The 15,937-nt window shown below is 40.8% G+C and overlaps 1 protein-coding gene across 4 annotated transcripts in view; it reads left to right on the top strand.

Moving 5' to 3' along the window:
- CD109 (CD109 molecule) overlaps positions 1-13,312 on the top strand; it is a 107,573-nt gene extending 94,261 nt beyond the window's left edge. For 2 of the 4 annotated variants that reach the window (XR_014786600.1, XR_014786601.1), the window contains exons 31-34: positions 3,033-3,175; positions 7,094-7,250; positions 8,353-8,455; positions 9,479-10,209. Coding sequence is in view for 2 of the 4 variants with exons in the window: in XM_084826943.1 (XP_084683069.1) it covers positions 3,033-3,175; positions 7,094-7,250; positions 8,353-8,455; positions 9,479-9,651 (576 nt within the window). In the remaining 2 variants the exon portion in view is untranslated. Of the gene's footprint in view, positions 1-3,032; positions 3,176-7,093; positions 7,251-8,352; positions 8,456-9,478 lie in introns of all 4 variants that reach the window. The other 2 variants (XM_084826943.1, XM_084826942.1) reach the window with 2 other exon arrangements.
- Positions 13,313-15,937: the final 2,625 nt, after the last annotated feature.

The following is a 15,937-nucleotide window of genomic DNA, read 5'->3' on the forward strand; positions in this document are numbered from 1 at the left end:
CTCGAAGCCAACATGGATTTGTCAAGAACAAATTCTGCCAGACGAATCTGAGCTCATTTTTTGATCAAGTAACCTCCCTTGTGGACTGTGGGAATGCTGTGGACATAATATACCTCGGCTTCAGCAAAGCTTTCGACAAAGTGATCTTGATAGACTGGAGCACTGGGCAGAAAACAACAGAATGAAATTTAATAGGGATAATAGAACCAAGTTCTGCCCCTAGGAAAAAAAAACACAAATGTACAGTTACAAGATGGGGGATATGTGGCTCAACAACACTATAAGCGAGAAGGATCTTGGAATTGCTGTAGATCACAAGCTGAATATGAGCCAACAATGTGATGTGGCTGCAAAAAAGGCAAATGCTCTTTTGGGCTGTATTAATAGAAGCATAGCTTCCAAATCCTGGGAGGTATTAGTTCCCCTCTACTCAGCACTAGTTAGGCCTCATCTGGAGTACTGTGTCCAGTTCTGGGGACCACACTTTAAGAAGGATGCAGACAAACTGGAGAGGGTTCAGAGGAGGGCAACAAAGATGATCAGGGGACTGGAAACAAAGCCCTATGAGGAGAGACTGAACGAACTGGGCATGTTTAGCCTTGAGAAGAGAAGATTGAGGGGAGATATGATAGTGCTCTTCAGGTACTTGACAGGTTGTCACAGAGAGGAAGGCCAGCATCTCTTCTTAATCATCCCAGAGTGCAGGACACGGAATAATGGGCTCAAGTGACAGGAAGCCGGATTCCAGCTGAACATCAGGAAAAACTTCCTGAGTGTTAGAGCAATAGGACAATGGAACCAACTATCTAGGGAGGTGGTGGGCTCTCCCACACTGGAGGTATTCAAGATGAGGCTGGACAGCCATCTGTCGGGGATGCTCTGACTTGGATTCCTGCATTGAGCAGGGGGTTGGACTCGATGGTCTTGTAGGTCCCTTCCAACCCTACTATTCTATGATTCTATGTACTTCTCCTAAAGATGGAACACAGAGGAAGGCCTCCTCTGAAAAGGTTAATGTATGGACAGGTTGGTATGGGAAGAGCTGCTCCCTCAGATATTTGGACTCCAAGCCATTAAAGGGTAAGCACCAGCACCTGCTTCTTCAAGGGGAGTGTGACCCCATCCAGAACAGGTAATACAGCAACCCCTGGTGCCTCTGTCTTGTCAGAATTCTGCTCCAGTTTATTAGCTCTCCTCTAGTCCATTACCCAGTCCAGGCACTGGTTCAGGACCTCCATAGCCTCACCTGATTCTGATGACAAAGAGAAATAGAGCTGGGTGTCATCTGCATATTGATGACAGCTGACTCTAAATTCCCAGATGATCTTACCCAGTGTCTTTATATGAATATTATAAATCATGGGAGATAATATGGACTCTGGCAGGACTCCACAGCTCAGATGCTATAAGGTCAAACAGAAATCCCTCAATACTAATTTCTGAAACTCAGCCTGCTGGTAAGAACAGAACCACCATATCACTATGTCCCCCAACCTCAGCCTGCAGAGCTGGGCCAGCAAGACACTATGGTTGGTGGTATCAAAAGCTGCTGAGTGATCAAGGAAAATCAACAGGAAAATCAACTCCCTCTATTTCTCTCCAGATAGAGGTCATCCTTCAGGGCGACCAAGGCTATTTCAGTGCTGAACACAGGCCAAAACCTGCATTGAAATGGGTCTGGATAATCTGTTTCATCCAAAAGCAACTGGAGTTGGACCACCAGTACCCTCTTGAGCATGTGCTCGAAAAGGGGATATCAGTGACTGCGCAATACTTAGTACAATCTTGTGGGTCCAGTGCAGATTTCTTAAGAAGTGGTCTTACAACAACCTCCTTCAATTTATAACCTCCTGGACCCACCCAGTCAATTCTGTTTGGTTTCATGTAACAAGCCAAGACTGGCAAGGGTCAAGGATGGTTGGGTAAACTTCTGCAAGCTCTTCGTCCACTTTCACAGACTACAACAACTGAAACTGTTCTCATAAAATTGGACCAGACAATGCTGTGGGCATCTCTCAGGGAAATATATCAATGGCTTCGAGGTTAAAGCGAATATGAGCAACTTTATCCTAAAGGTGCCTTGCAGACTTTCACAGCATGCCTTTGGAGTTTCCAACAAGTCCTTCCCACAGTCTAGAGCAGTGGTCTCCAAACTTTTTTGATCATGCACCCCATCAGTAAAAATGTTTTGCACACGCACCCCCAATGTATGTATATTTATTTATAAATTGTATACATGCACTACTGTACTAATATATTATGTACATTATAAAACATACACAAAAATAGAAATTAAAAAGGGTGAGATAAATGAAATCATCAATACTGTCTAAATTGATTGTAAACAGTATAGAACAATTTAAACAGAACTGTTTTCGTCGCCTCCAGTTCTCTTGTAAACCAGGGAGCTGGCTGGGCTCTGCCGTGCTGAAGAGGGTACATGTAACAGTGCTACATCACTTTTCTTTTAAAGCAAGCCACTTTGAGAAGAGAGAATTTAGAGGAGAGAAGTAAGGGGAAGAGGAGTGCTTAGTCCTTTTTCCATCTGCTGTGCTGATTCCTCACTACATATGTTCCAACCCCATGGCTTTTTCTCTGCAGAGTTTGAAATATAAGTTTCCCTTTACAAGCGTGCATTTGGGACCTCTTGGGTAAGAGGCAGCTTGGGGGCGGTTAATTGGAGCATTTGGTAATTTGCTTGGATTGATCTGGCAGTTCTATTTCTCTAAGATACTGAATTGTCTCGCAATATCCTATGATGAATGTTGATGCTGAAATTGTATCACAGCTAGAAAATTTTCAGAATCTGGAATCTAGATTCTTTAATGTGTGGTTTTAATTGTTGTGAACCATCCAGAGAGCTTCAGGTATTGGGCGGTATAGAAATGAAACAAACAAACCACCCGACATCTACCTTTATGTGTTTTCAGGAGCTCTGACATTATCCTTGTGCCTGATGTTAGATGATTGCATTATGTCACTCCTATTTATTCCACTGATATTACCATTTTTTTGTGTTTGCACTCTCGTAGCTCAATATTATGTACAATATGAAAAATTTACATACCAGCAGGAGGCGTAGATCTGCACAAAATCCAGAAGCTTTTGACTTGGATGTTGTTGTAAAGGATGACAAAAATGATATAAATCACTTAACACTGAATGTTTGCACCAGGTAAGTAATTATGACAAGTCATTGCTCCTTCTCTTTTATTTACAAACTTCTATAACATCTGAGTGGGACATTTTTTTCTTTGTATCTTTACATGCACATGAATAACTTCATTCCAAAGGGATTAAAGATTGCATGTCAAACCAAAAAAAACTAGGAAAGAAAGATTTGAACAGAAGATTAACAGACATTGCAATACCATCTGTACTATTTATCTTACAGTGCAGCACTCCATTATCTTTTGCCCAACTTTCTGAGCATTCTGATACTACCCTGTTGCTTCCCAGTCATTGTGCTGCCTCTGTCCTTCTACAGAGATTTTGTAGAAAATAATTATACCTGGACGGTAATGAGCAGCACTCTCTTCCCTCTGCAATTACAACACAGACATAGTTACATCCAGTTCCAATTCAGTTATTTGTTTTCAATAGCAGCTACTTTGGCCTGGTGACATCCCACAGATGGTTTTGTTTCCGTGTAATCTCATGAGCCAGCCTCAGCCAACAGTTGCACTGAATTTCTTTCAAAGCTGTATCTGTACTTAATCAGTCACACCGGCAAGGCCAAGAGCATTGCTTTGAAAAGCGAGTCTTCCTTTCTTGCAAATTGTCCCCATATAAAAAGAAATATAGTTTTATTTAATTACTTTTAACTACTGTCAAGCATTCAAAAAACAGATTGGAGGCACACTCTATTCCAAGAGAATAGTGGTGATGGTTTAGTCTCCCTGCCAAGCAAAATCCTCCTGCCACCTGTTTCAAGAGCTCCCTTCATCAAAGGGCACTCGAGCGTTACCTCATGTAAAGTAAAAAGCCACATTTTTTTTTCATAGCCTAGTTGTGTGTGGAATTATTATGTGCATTGTTGTTGTTCAGTCGTTAAGTCGTGTCCGACTCTTGGTGACCCCATGGACCATAGCACGCCAGGCCTTCCTGTCCTCTGCTCTCTCCCGGAGCGTGCTCAAGTTCATATTCATTGCATCGGTGATGCTATCTAGCCATCTCATCTTCTGCCGTCCCCTTCTCCTTTTGCCTTCAATCTTTCCCAACATCAGGGTCTTTTCCAGGGAGTTTTCTCTTCGCATTAGGTGGCCAAAATATTTGAGCTTCAGCTTCAGTATCTGTCCTTCCAATGAGCAGTCAGGATTGATTTCCTTTAGGATTGACTGATTTGACCTCCTTGCAGTCCAGGGGACTCGTAAGAGTCTTCTCCAGCACCACAGTTCGAAAGCATCAATTCTTCGACGCTCAGCCTTCCTTATAGTCCAGCACTCACAGCCATACATTACTACTGGGAAAACCATAGCTTTGATTAGATGGACCTTTGTCGGCAAGGTGATGTCTCTGCTTCTTACTGTGCTGTCTAGGTTTGCCATAGCTTTCCTCTGAAGGAGCAAGCGTCTTTTAATTTCATGGCTACAGTCACCGTCTGCGGTGATCTTGGAGCCCAAGAAAATAAAATCTGTCACTGCTTCCATTTCTTCCCCTTCTATATGCCAGGAAGTCATGGGGCCAGATGCCATGATCTTCGTTTTTTTAATATTGAGTTTCAAACCAGCTTTTGCACTCTCCTCTTTCACCCTCAACAAGAGGCCCTTTAGATCCTCTTCACTTTCTGCCATTAGGGTGGTATCGTCTGCGTATCTGAGGTTGTTGATAATTCTTCCGGCAATCTTAATTCCGACCTGTGATTCATCCAACCCGGCGTTTCTCATGATGTACTCTGCATATAAGTTAAACAAGCAGGGCGACAATATGCAGCCTTGTCATACTCCTTTCCCAATTTTGAACCAATCGGTTGTTCCATGTCTGGTTCTTATTGTTGCTTCTTGACCCTCGTACAGATTTCTCAGGAGACAGGTAAAGTGGTCTGGTACTGCTATCTCTTTAAGAATTTGCCAGAGTTTGTTGTGATGCACACAATCAAAGGCTTTAGCGTAGTCAATGAAGCAGAAATAGACATTTTTCTGGAATTCTCTTGCTTTCTCCATGATCCAGCGAATGTTGGCGATTTGATTTCTAGTTCCTCTGCGTCTTCGAAACCCAGCTTGAACTTCCGGTAGTTCTCGGTTCACATACTGCTGAAGCCTAGCTTGTAGGATTTTGAGCATCACCTTGCTGGCATGTGAAATGAGCGCAATTGTACAGTAGTTTGAACACTCTTTGGCATACATTTGCTATATTCTGCGATTACCACCTAGAGGAAGGTGCTTTCATGAAAACTGCTGGGAGGCTGAGGGAGAGAGGGAATTATTACCCCAGCAGCTCCATGGAATGAATTAGTTATTTAGACTGCAGTCCTATACTCACCTGTCAGTAGGTCCCATTGTACGCAATGGGATTTACTTTTGCTCTGTTATATTCCATGCATTATTTGAAGGGTACTTATCAGGGCCATCAACTCCTTTGAGTGTCCAACTAATTGATCTATGGTTGCATTACAAGTTCATCAACAATACGAAACTCAATACTACAAAATATCAGGGAGTATTCAGACAACCAGCATTATTCTAAGAGTCGCTGAATGTTTCCATCACTCAGTTAGTGAATGAAGTGCAACTTTGGTGTCTGACAGGGTCTATGAATCACTAGATTCTGCAGTTACCACTTGCTAGACACGCCAGATTAGTTTAGTTCTGTAGCAGAATTGATCCTCTATTAACTCCTTTTGAATTACTAGTTCTGCTTGATTCTTATTGCCAAGTAGTCACAGTCCATCAAAGGTTACTAGCGACTAAGCCCTGTCAAAAGCAAAGAATGGGGCGTAGTCACAATGAACTTAACTACCATTTATTTCTTTGGGGGAGAGTTGCATTTTGCTGGATAGCAACTCTTGCTGGAAAAGAATGGATTCCATTCTCAGTGCAATCTCAGGGAGTTGCTGCCTTGACACCACATATTTTACTGCTCTCAGCCTTGCCCCCAAACCATCTTCTTGCCATTTCTACCTCCCACAATTTACCACCCCTCCTTTGAGGCATTTGCTTGCCTCCAAGTTCTGGCAGGGGGAAATTAATTTATGAATGTATGTCTCTAGTATTATTTTCAAAATGTAGTGATATGCTTGCACACAAACATTTGGCAAATTTTTGTTTACTGCATATGATGGCAGTTTTCATGTGTCCCTAATTGGCAATCTTGACTTTTGGTTATGGGTTAGGATAGCTAGAGCAAACAAAGTGAAATAATACATTTTTAAGCTTTCCAGTTTAAAAATGTATTGTTGTAGATTTAATGCTTATTCTTGGCCATAATTTCATATATTCTTTTACTAGACAATTTGGGGGCAGGTTCACACACTTATACAAATTGGATCCTTCCATTTTTGTGTGGTGGTGGTGAATATTCATGGCACCCCCCCCCCCCCCATGCTTATAATGTGTACATGTCATATGACTGTATGGGCATACAATTTGTCCCGTCGTTCCCCTTCAAAAAGAGGGAGAGGAATTGCATTCAGATCATGTGTATGTACAGTCACATCACAGGTCATATTGTAGGCATTGTGGGGGTGCATTGAATATTCATGCTCCTTCACAGGTTGACATTCCATCAGTGCAAATGGAGAGACTCACTCAGGTAAGTGTTTGACTTGACCTCTACTTTAATCAGAATTGTTATTTGCTGTCAGATCTAGATTCAGCAACTACCTATAGAGTATCTATATTTGCATTATCAGCCAAGAAAGTCAGAGCAAACTTTGCTGGTATGATAGAGGAACCTGGGGCCTAGGGTATATATGTTTTTATTTTATTTTTTCTTTCCCAGTTTGTATTTTTTTGATGTGATCTTCCTTTTGTCATGGCCTTTGGTTTGTACAATAAAATGTGTATACATAATTATTACATGGAGTATTTATAATGGAATGTTCATGTATATATACTTCGGTGTAAAATATTCCCTCCTCTTTTTTCTTTGTTAGGTATTTGGGTGCTGGCTCATCTTCAAGAAGTGGTATGGCTCTCCTAGAGATTGGATTACTGAGTGGTTTCTCTCTGTCACCCAGTTTCATGTCATTAGACGATCCAATTAAGAAGGTGGAGAAAGATGAAGGCAAAGTCCATTTATATTTAGACTCTGTAAGTCAAAACACAAAGGAAAAATTCTCTTGAATGAGGATGTGTTTGGCTCATAAAACTATTACAATTCAAATATCTAATTTATTAAATGTTTATTTTCATTTATTATTAAAAATAAATATTACATTTAGTCAACACACAATGTAAAGCCATGGTACAACAAACATATATAAATAGATAAATTACTAAATAAAAAATAACATATCTGCAACCATGGAAATGGATTTCCCACTTCTGTACCATGTGTTCCATTCCTTTACCAGTATGGCATACTATATAAGGCAATCCCACTCATTTTCAAAGTGATGTTTATTGTGTACCCCCTATTTTACCCGTAGTAATCATGTCAGTTTACTTAGAATGGCTGTATCCCATAATTTAACATACCATTCTCTAAGTTTAGGTATTTAAGAATTCCTCTAGTATTTAGCATATATTACTCTTTAAACAGCATCTCTGCCTTTTCTTTGGATACTGTTCCTTTTATTATGGTTAACAGGAGTATTTTAGAGTCTAAGCACAATCTTTTTTCCAAAACAACCTGAATAGCTTTCACTTCATTTGCTTCCAAAAATATTTTAAAAATTAAATCATCCTTTTTGGAACTGGTAGAACAGGACACTATTTCCATAAGAGGTGTAATCAAAATAGTGTTTTTTCTAAAAGCTACATGTTTTGAATAATGGTTTTTGGAGCTCTCTTGCTGTAAATGCTTTTTCTGTTTGAGTGGATACACCAATTACGCACACTAAAGGGAGGAATTCACATTGTGTTCCTAATGTGTACTCTCTATAAAAGGTGGGGTGTGTGAACAAGTCTTGACTTGCAGACCTCTTCCCCTGAATATGGAAAAAATTAACTTTTTTTCTGACTGCCCTCCTATGTATGTATGTTCATATGTGAGCCCTGCTTCACCAGTGCCATATGTCTAACTGTAGGTGCTGGCTAATACAAATGTTTTATGTGCAATCGATGAGAGATGCATTAGGGCCTCTCTTTTTTCTTTTTTAGCAATAAGAAGTTAAGACATTAATTAAGGATCTAGTTGGTTGTATACCTTCATTATAGCACTCTTTGAATGTTTTCCTCTTTTATTTTCTAGTTAAATGAAACACAGGTTTGTGTGGATATTCCAGCTGTGAGGGACTTCAAAGTGGCAAATACACAGGCTGCCTCTGTGACTGTGCTGGATTATTATGAACCTAGTAAGTGCCAATCATTTTCTACTGAACTTGTATTCAGTCCTGAAATATGCCATCGTAGTTAGAAGAGTGAAGAATGGACTCTTTAAGTTAGGCAAGAAACCACATTAAATTGAAGATGCACTGAAGATTGTATGATGCATAAACATTGCTGGAAACCACAGGAACATAAATAACACAGAGCCAATGGAATCCTTTTGATTTACACAGATTGAAGGGTTTGCACCTTGTATTTCAAAGAAACTAAGCTGGGTCACATCTTGTAAGTGGCTACTTAATCTCCTCATTTCAACTAGTGTGACAGTGTTTTGTTTTCAAGAGTTATGCAAAAGAAAAACAAAAAGGACATATGCTCAATTATTCTTCTTAAAAATGTGGAATCAAATTTACTCCATCAGTCAAAATCATGGCAGAGTGGTTTTCAGATTGACTGTGGTTTCAGGGTTCACATGCTGGATTTCAGTGGCCTTGGTCTGATCATAGAATCATAGAATAGTAGGGTTGGAAGGGGCCTACAAGGCCATCGAGTCCAACCCCCTGCTCAATGCAAGAATCCAGGTCAGAGCATCCCCGACAGATGGCTGTCCAGCCTCGTCTTGAATGCCTCCAGTGTGGGAGAGCCCACCACCTCCCTAGGTAATGGGTTCCATTGTCCTATTGCTCTAACACTCAGGAAGTTTTTCCTGATGTTCAGCCGGAATCTGGCTTCCTGTCACTTGAGCCCATTATTCCGTGTCCTGCACTCTGGGATGATCGAGAAGGGATCCTGGCCTTCCTCTCTGTGACAACCTTTCAAGTACTTGAAGAGCGCTATCATATCTCCTCTCAGTCTTCTCTTCTCAAGGCTAAACATGCTATTTAAAAACTGATGGGATGTTGGGGAAATCCTTCATAGGTTGTGCAGTGTGAGGTGCAAGCCTGGACTGACTTTCTTCGATAAGCCATGTAGCATTTCAAATTTGTTGGGATATGATTGGCACTAACAACTAGCAGCACTGAGCATTGTTATTCAATATCTCTCAACAGGGAGAAGAGCTGTGAGAAGCTATAACTCCAAAGTGATGCAGAGTTTGTCTTCTTGTACCTTCTGTGAAAAGGGTGAATGTGATCTTTGTGAAACAGATGACTCTTCGCTAATTTCTCTCTCTAGTGAACTGGTAGTAGTACATATAGGCTTGCTGTATAGTTGGCTGATGTAATAACTGGATATCTTACCCATTTGCACTTCTAAGGGTACCATTGATCTCACCATCCTGCACAAGGGTAATTTGGACAACTGAGCCTGGGCCCTATGAACATTTACACTTAATAGCACTCACAGGTCTAGAATTCCTGGCAAGAACTTGCATCTCAAAATATCTATCTACAACTATCAGGAAGGGCCAAACTTCTCACTGGAGTCTACCAGAAAGGAAAATTCCAGGTCAGAACCAATTTTCCCATTTTAAGTCTCAATGGTATTTCCGGTACATATTACAGTTCAGGGAGTAACGGCAAAATCCTATACATGTCTGCTCAGAAATAACTCTCACTGAGTTCAGTGGGACATACTCCTAGGAGAGCGGGTATAGAATTGCAGCATATACTTCTGTACCTAGTAACAGAAGGATCAGATCCAAATTCTAAAATTCTGGCTGTGTCAGAAACTTTAACAATTTTAAAAATGTAAATATTTCTGAATTCATGAGGTCAGGTTTATTTGGAGGAAAAATTAAATCAAGAGTGTGTACTATATTAAAGTTCTTTATTTGTACATTAAAAATAAGAGAGAGGGTTTTTAAAAAATAGAAAGTTTTTAGTGTTAGAAATTATATAAAAAAGATTACCTAAGCCTTACATTCAGTTTAGTTTGTGGTACATTTTAGGTTGACTTAACATTTAATTTACAGATATTACTGACTTCAATGGCACAGGATCAAGTCCAGGCTTCAGAGGGGCTTAACTAAATAAGTATTTTTGGATTAGATTAACATTTAGTATGCTATTGCTTGCATCCTACGTTATGTTCTACAAACCTAAAGGGCCTTGTATGCCATGCTTGTACAATATGCAGAACAGGAAGAATATTGAATAACCAACTAAACAAAGTTACTTTACAAGCAGATGGCCATCATTGACACACGTGGTCACAAAATGAAAAATGCTGAAAACAATTGTGCCTTGATTTTAAAAAATGTATTTGGTTATGGGTGGGTTTTTTGTTTTTAATGAAACAAACATCACTGGGACTGTTTGCAGGTAATGACAACTCATACCTTAAAAAAGCTGTGGGTTGTCGGACCTCTTCTGCTTTACAGCACAACCCACGGTTGGTTCCTTGGGATATCCGCTGGGTTTTTAGCCACTAAACAACCTAGCGGTCCGGGTTTGCACCTCACGCTGTGCAACCTATGAAAGAGCCGATCGTGGGTAGTGCTATAAAGTGGAAGAGGTGGATGTGCTGCAGGCAGCACACGTGTGGGTCCCCAACATCCCATCGGTTTTTAAACCGATGGGTTGTCATTACGTGCAGACCTGGTCTGTGAAAGCAAGAGGTTTAAGGTTCAAGGCTTCCTTGCTTTCAATACTGCGCAATGTGTCTTTTCAGCCTGAAAGTTGGCAAGTGTTTAGCATAGAGCATAAAATGTATTACTGCTCCTACCTCTTACTGGGCAGTAAGACAGACCGCCCAAATGACTGGTTCCCAGCTGAGCCCAGTGTGAAGCATCAGCTTGTCCACACAATCCTGTGAGGAAGAGGCATTAGGAGCTGTGAACTGCAGGCTAGCTCTGGCAAAGCATCTGTCCAGAGTACTGGACCTGAGGACTTTGAATACCTCAGTGGTAGTAAAACTACCATAGTGTTTAAAACAGCGACAATACAAACTCTCTGCTGTGGTTGGTCAAAGAAAAAGGCCTTCCAAAGCAAGAGGGTACTTTTGAAATAAGAACAAAACAAATGCCAGGGGACATGTTAATATGGGCCTCAAACAGGCCCCCTTTTAGTCTAGGCAAGGGCAAATAGGAACGCCTGATCTGAGGTCAAAGTAGTGGTGTTTTCCTCAGTCAGCTGTGTTCATAATTGGCATCTGCCTCCATCTTCCTAAGAAGAAGGGACAGTAAAAACAAATAAAAAAATGAGAACCTAGTACATGCTAGATCTAAATGAATATTCACAAATATTACAATTCTGCCAAAATTTCAGTTTTTTGCCAAAATGCAAAATTGAGCTTGAAATTTCAATTTACAATTTGAACATGCAATTGTACCTCAACTCTTAACTGTTTTAGTCTTGTTGGCATTCCTGATAGTTTAAATTTTGGCAAGCGTCAAATATGAAATATCAAAAGCTGTCAACAATATAATATTGCCAAATACTCAATACCATTGCATGTCAGCTAATTGAACGCCAACTATCAAATACTATTAGATAGCAATAGCCAACAAAACAAGTATTGCAATAAAATACTATTGATTGTCATATACAGTATTAAATATTCAGGAAATATTGAGAAAATATTTGAACATGCAGACAAATATCTTGTGAATATTAGACATCAAAATTCAGAGAGGAATCTCCATTTTCAGAATTGTTAGGAGAAAATCTTTCCCAGCTCTGTACAGTACCAAATGTTACATAATTACAGGCTGTTAGTATGTACTGAATTTACCTAATATCTACCTGCCTATTTTGCAGTACAGCCAGACTGTATTGTCTGGCTTGGAAATTAGACGTGCTAGAGAGTACTCCATTTTGAAACATCGAACAGTTTAGCATTTGGGGAAAGAGAAGTGCTATGGCAGTGAGGGTATGCACATTTATGACATTGAAATGACACCTGAATGTAAACAAATGTGTATTTGTTTTGTTAGGCACTGGGGAATGTTTTGGGACAAGCTGGATCTGTACAAGAGGGACAGACTCCACTTGAACCAAAATGGAACCAGTCTGCTGGTGCTAAACATAAAAAGTGCAGCTTTTAAACTAAACCCTGGGGGAAAGCCGAAAGGAGCTGGGAAGTATCCGTTTCAGGTTAAATCATCTCAAAGGGATGGAGATGAAAATGTTTTTGTTTGCCCAAATGTAGAAGGGGAGGAAATAGGCCAGGACTACATGGTAGAACATAATAGCCAATCAAAGGGGCCAATGTCCCATAGCAAAAGATGCACACGCCAGAGGCATCTGGGGAGAGGCACCATGTATAGGTGTTTTTATGCAAATGCTAGCAGCCTCCAAGCCAAAATGGTAGAGTTGGAATGCTTGGTTTTAAAGGAAAACCTGGATATAGTGGGCATTACAGAAACCTGGTGGAGCGGAGAGAAGCAGTGGGATACGGTCACCCCTGAATATAAACTCTATAGGAAGGACAGGGAAAGGCATACTGGGGGAGGTGTTGCCCTGTACTTCAAAGAGGGCATAGTGTCAAGCAGACTAGAATACCTAAAAGGGGTAGATTCTTCCACAGAAGCACTGTGGGTGACAATACCAGGCTCCAAAACTAATTTAGTGCTAGGAATGTGCTGTCATCCCCAGACCAGAATGCTCAGAGTGACCTTGAGATGGAAAATGAAACCAGGGAGGCCTCCAAACAAGAAAATGTTGTAGTAATGGGCGAATTCATTTACCCCCACATTGATGGGATAAATGCATGTTCCAGCCACAACAAAGAGGTTAAATTTCTCGATTCCCTAAACGATTGTGCCATGAACAGTTGGTCATGGAACCAACCAGAGGAGAGGCAACCTTGGATTTAATCCTAAATGGTGTCACCGAGGACCTATTATGAGATGTAAATGTTGTTGAACCAATTGAAAACAGTGATCACAGTGCTATGAGATTTAATATATATTTAAGTGGAAATTGTCCAGGAAGTCCAACACAGTCACATTTGACTTCAAAAGGGGAAATTTCTCTAAAATGAGGGAACTGGTGAAAAAGAAGTTAAAAGAGGGAGTCAAGATAATTAAATCCCTTCAAAATGCTTGGAGATTACTCAAAAAAACAGTAATAGAAGCCAACTAAAATGTATCCCACAGGTTAAGAAATGTAGCACCATGTCCAAGAGGTCGCTGGCATGGTTAACGAGCATGGTTAATCCATAGAATAGTAGGGTTGGAAGGGGCCTATAAGACCATTGAGTCCAACCCCCTGCTCAATGCAGGAATCCAAGTCAGAGCATCCCTGACAGATGGCTGTCCAGCCTCATCTTGAATGCCTCCAGTGTGGGAGAGCCCACTACCTCCCTAGGTAATGGGTTCCATTGTCGTATTGCTCTAATAGTCAGGAAGTTTTTCCTGATGTTCAGCCAGAATCTGGCTTCTCGTAACTTGAGCCCATTATTCCGTGTCCTGCATTCTGGGATGATTGAGAAGAGATCCTGGCCTTTCTCTCTGTGACAACCTTTCAAGTACCTGAAGAGCACTATCATATCTCCCCTCAGTCTTCTCTTCTCAAGGCTAAACATGCCCAGTTCTTTCAGTGTCTCTTCATAGGGCTTTGTTTCCAGTCCCCTGATCATCTTTGTAGCCCTCCTCTGAACCCTCTCCAGCTTGTCTGCATCCTTCTTAAAGTGCGGTGCCCAGAACTGGACATAGTACTCCAGATGAGGCCTAACCATTCCTGAGTAGAGGGTTAAGGGAGCTATTAGAGAAAAGAGAGCTTCCTTCAGAAAATGGAAGTCTTGCCCAAGTGAGGAAAACAAAAGGGAGCACAAGCTTGCAGAAAGGCAATGCAAGCAGACAATCAGAGATGCAAAAAAGCAGTTTGAAGAGTGTATCGCTAACAACATCAAGGCCAACAGTAAAGAATTCTTTAAATCTATCAGAAGCAGAAAACTAGCTAGGGAGGCAGTTGGACCACTGGATGACAATGGAGTTACAGGAGTACTGAAGGAGGACAAGGAGATTGCAGAGAAGCTGAATAAATTCTTTTCATCCATCTTCACTGAAGAAGATATAGAACAGATACCTGTGCCTGAACTGATGTTTTCAGGAAGGGAGTCTGAGGAACTGAGGTAAATAATGATGACAAAAGATGGTGTTCTCAACCTTATTGATAAATTGAAAGCAAATAAATCACCTGGCCCAGATAGTCTCCATCCTAGAGTTCTCAAAGAACTCAAATATGAAATGACTGGTCTTCTAACTAAAATATGCAATATGTCCCTGAGATCAGCCTCTATACCAGAGGACTAAAAGATGGCCAGTATAACACCAGTTTTCCAAAAGGGATCCAGGGAGGATATGGGAAATCACAGGCTTGTTAACCTAACATCTGTTCCAAATAAACTGGTTGAAGGCATTATTAAAGATAAAATTAGTAAGCATATAGAAGGACAAGCCCTGCTGAAAAAGAATCAACATGGCATCTGCAAAGGTAAGTCCTGTCTCACTAACTCACTTTTAGAGTTCTTTGAGAGTGTCAATAAACATGTAGATGGGTGAACTGGTAGACATTGGCTGCTTGGTCTTCCCAAAGGCTTTTGACAAAGTCCCGCATCAAAGAGCCCTGAGCAAACTTAGCAGTCATGGAATAAGAGGACAGGTCCTCTTTTTTAGGTGTGGTGACCAGAACTGTACACAGTATTTGACGTGTGGTCGCACCATAAATTTGTATAGGGGCAGTATGATATTGGCAGTTTTATTCTCAGTTCCTTTTCTAATTATGTCTAACATGGAGTTTGCCTTTTTTTTTTCTTTTTTTTTTTTATGGTGGCCGTACACTGGGTTGACATCTTCATCAAGCTGTCCACCACAACCCCAAGATCTTTTTCCTGGTCAGTCATCGCTAGCTTAGATCCCATCAGGCTATACCTGAAGTTGTGATTTTTTGCCCCAACGTGCATCTCTTTACACTTGCTTACATTGAACCACATTTGCCATTTAGATGCCCATTCACCCAGTTTGGAGGGATCCTCTTCACAATCCCTTTTTGTTTTAACCACCCTAAATAATTTGGTGTTATCTGCAAACTTGGCCACTTCACTGCTCACTCCCTAATGCCAGATCATTTATGAAGAGATGGAAAAGCACTGGTCCCAATACAGATCCCTGTTGGACCCTACCATTTACTTCCCTCCATTGGGAGAATTTCCCATTTCTTCATACTCTCTGCTTTCTGTTCTTTAAGCAGTTACTGATTCACATTGGGGCAAAAAATCCCAACTTCAGGTATAGCCTGATGGGATCTGAGCAAGCGATGACCGACCAGGAAAGAGATCTTGGGGTTGTGGTGGACAGCTTGATGAAGATGTCAACCCAGTGTACGGCCACCATAAAAAAGAAAAAAGAAAAAAAAAAGAAAAAAAAAAAGGCAAACTCCATGTTAGGCATAATTAGAAAAGGAACTGAGAATAAAACTGCCAATATCATACTGCCCCTATACAAATCTATGGTGAGACCACATGTTGAATACTGTGTACAGTTCTGGTCACCACACCTAAAAACGCTATTGTAGAGCTGGAAAAAGTGCAGAAAAGGGCAACTAAAATGATCAAGGGGCTGGTGC

The sequence above is a fragment of the Heloderma suspectum genome, chromosome 1 (assembly GCF_057233095.1).
Source record: "Heloderma suspectum isolate Gila_16-S chromosome 1, 16-S_ref, whole genome shotgun sequence".
In the NCBI taxonomy this organism is placed as follows: Eukaryota; Metazoa; Chordata; class Lepidosauria; order Squamata; family Helodermatidae; genus Heloderma; species Heloderma suspectum.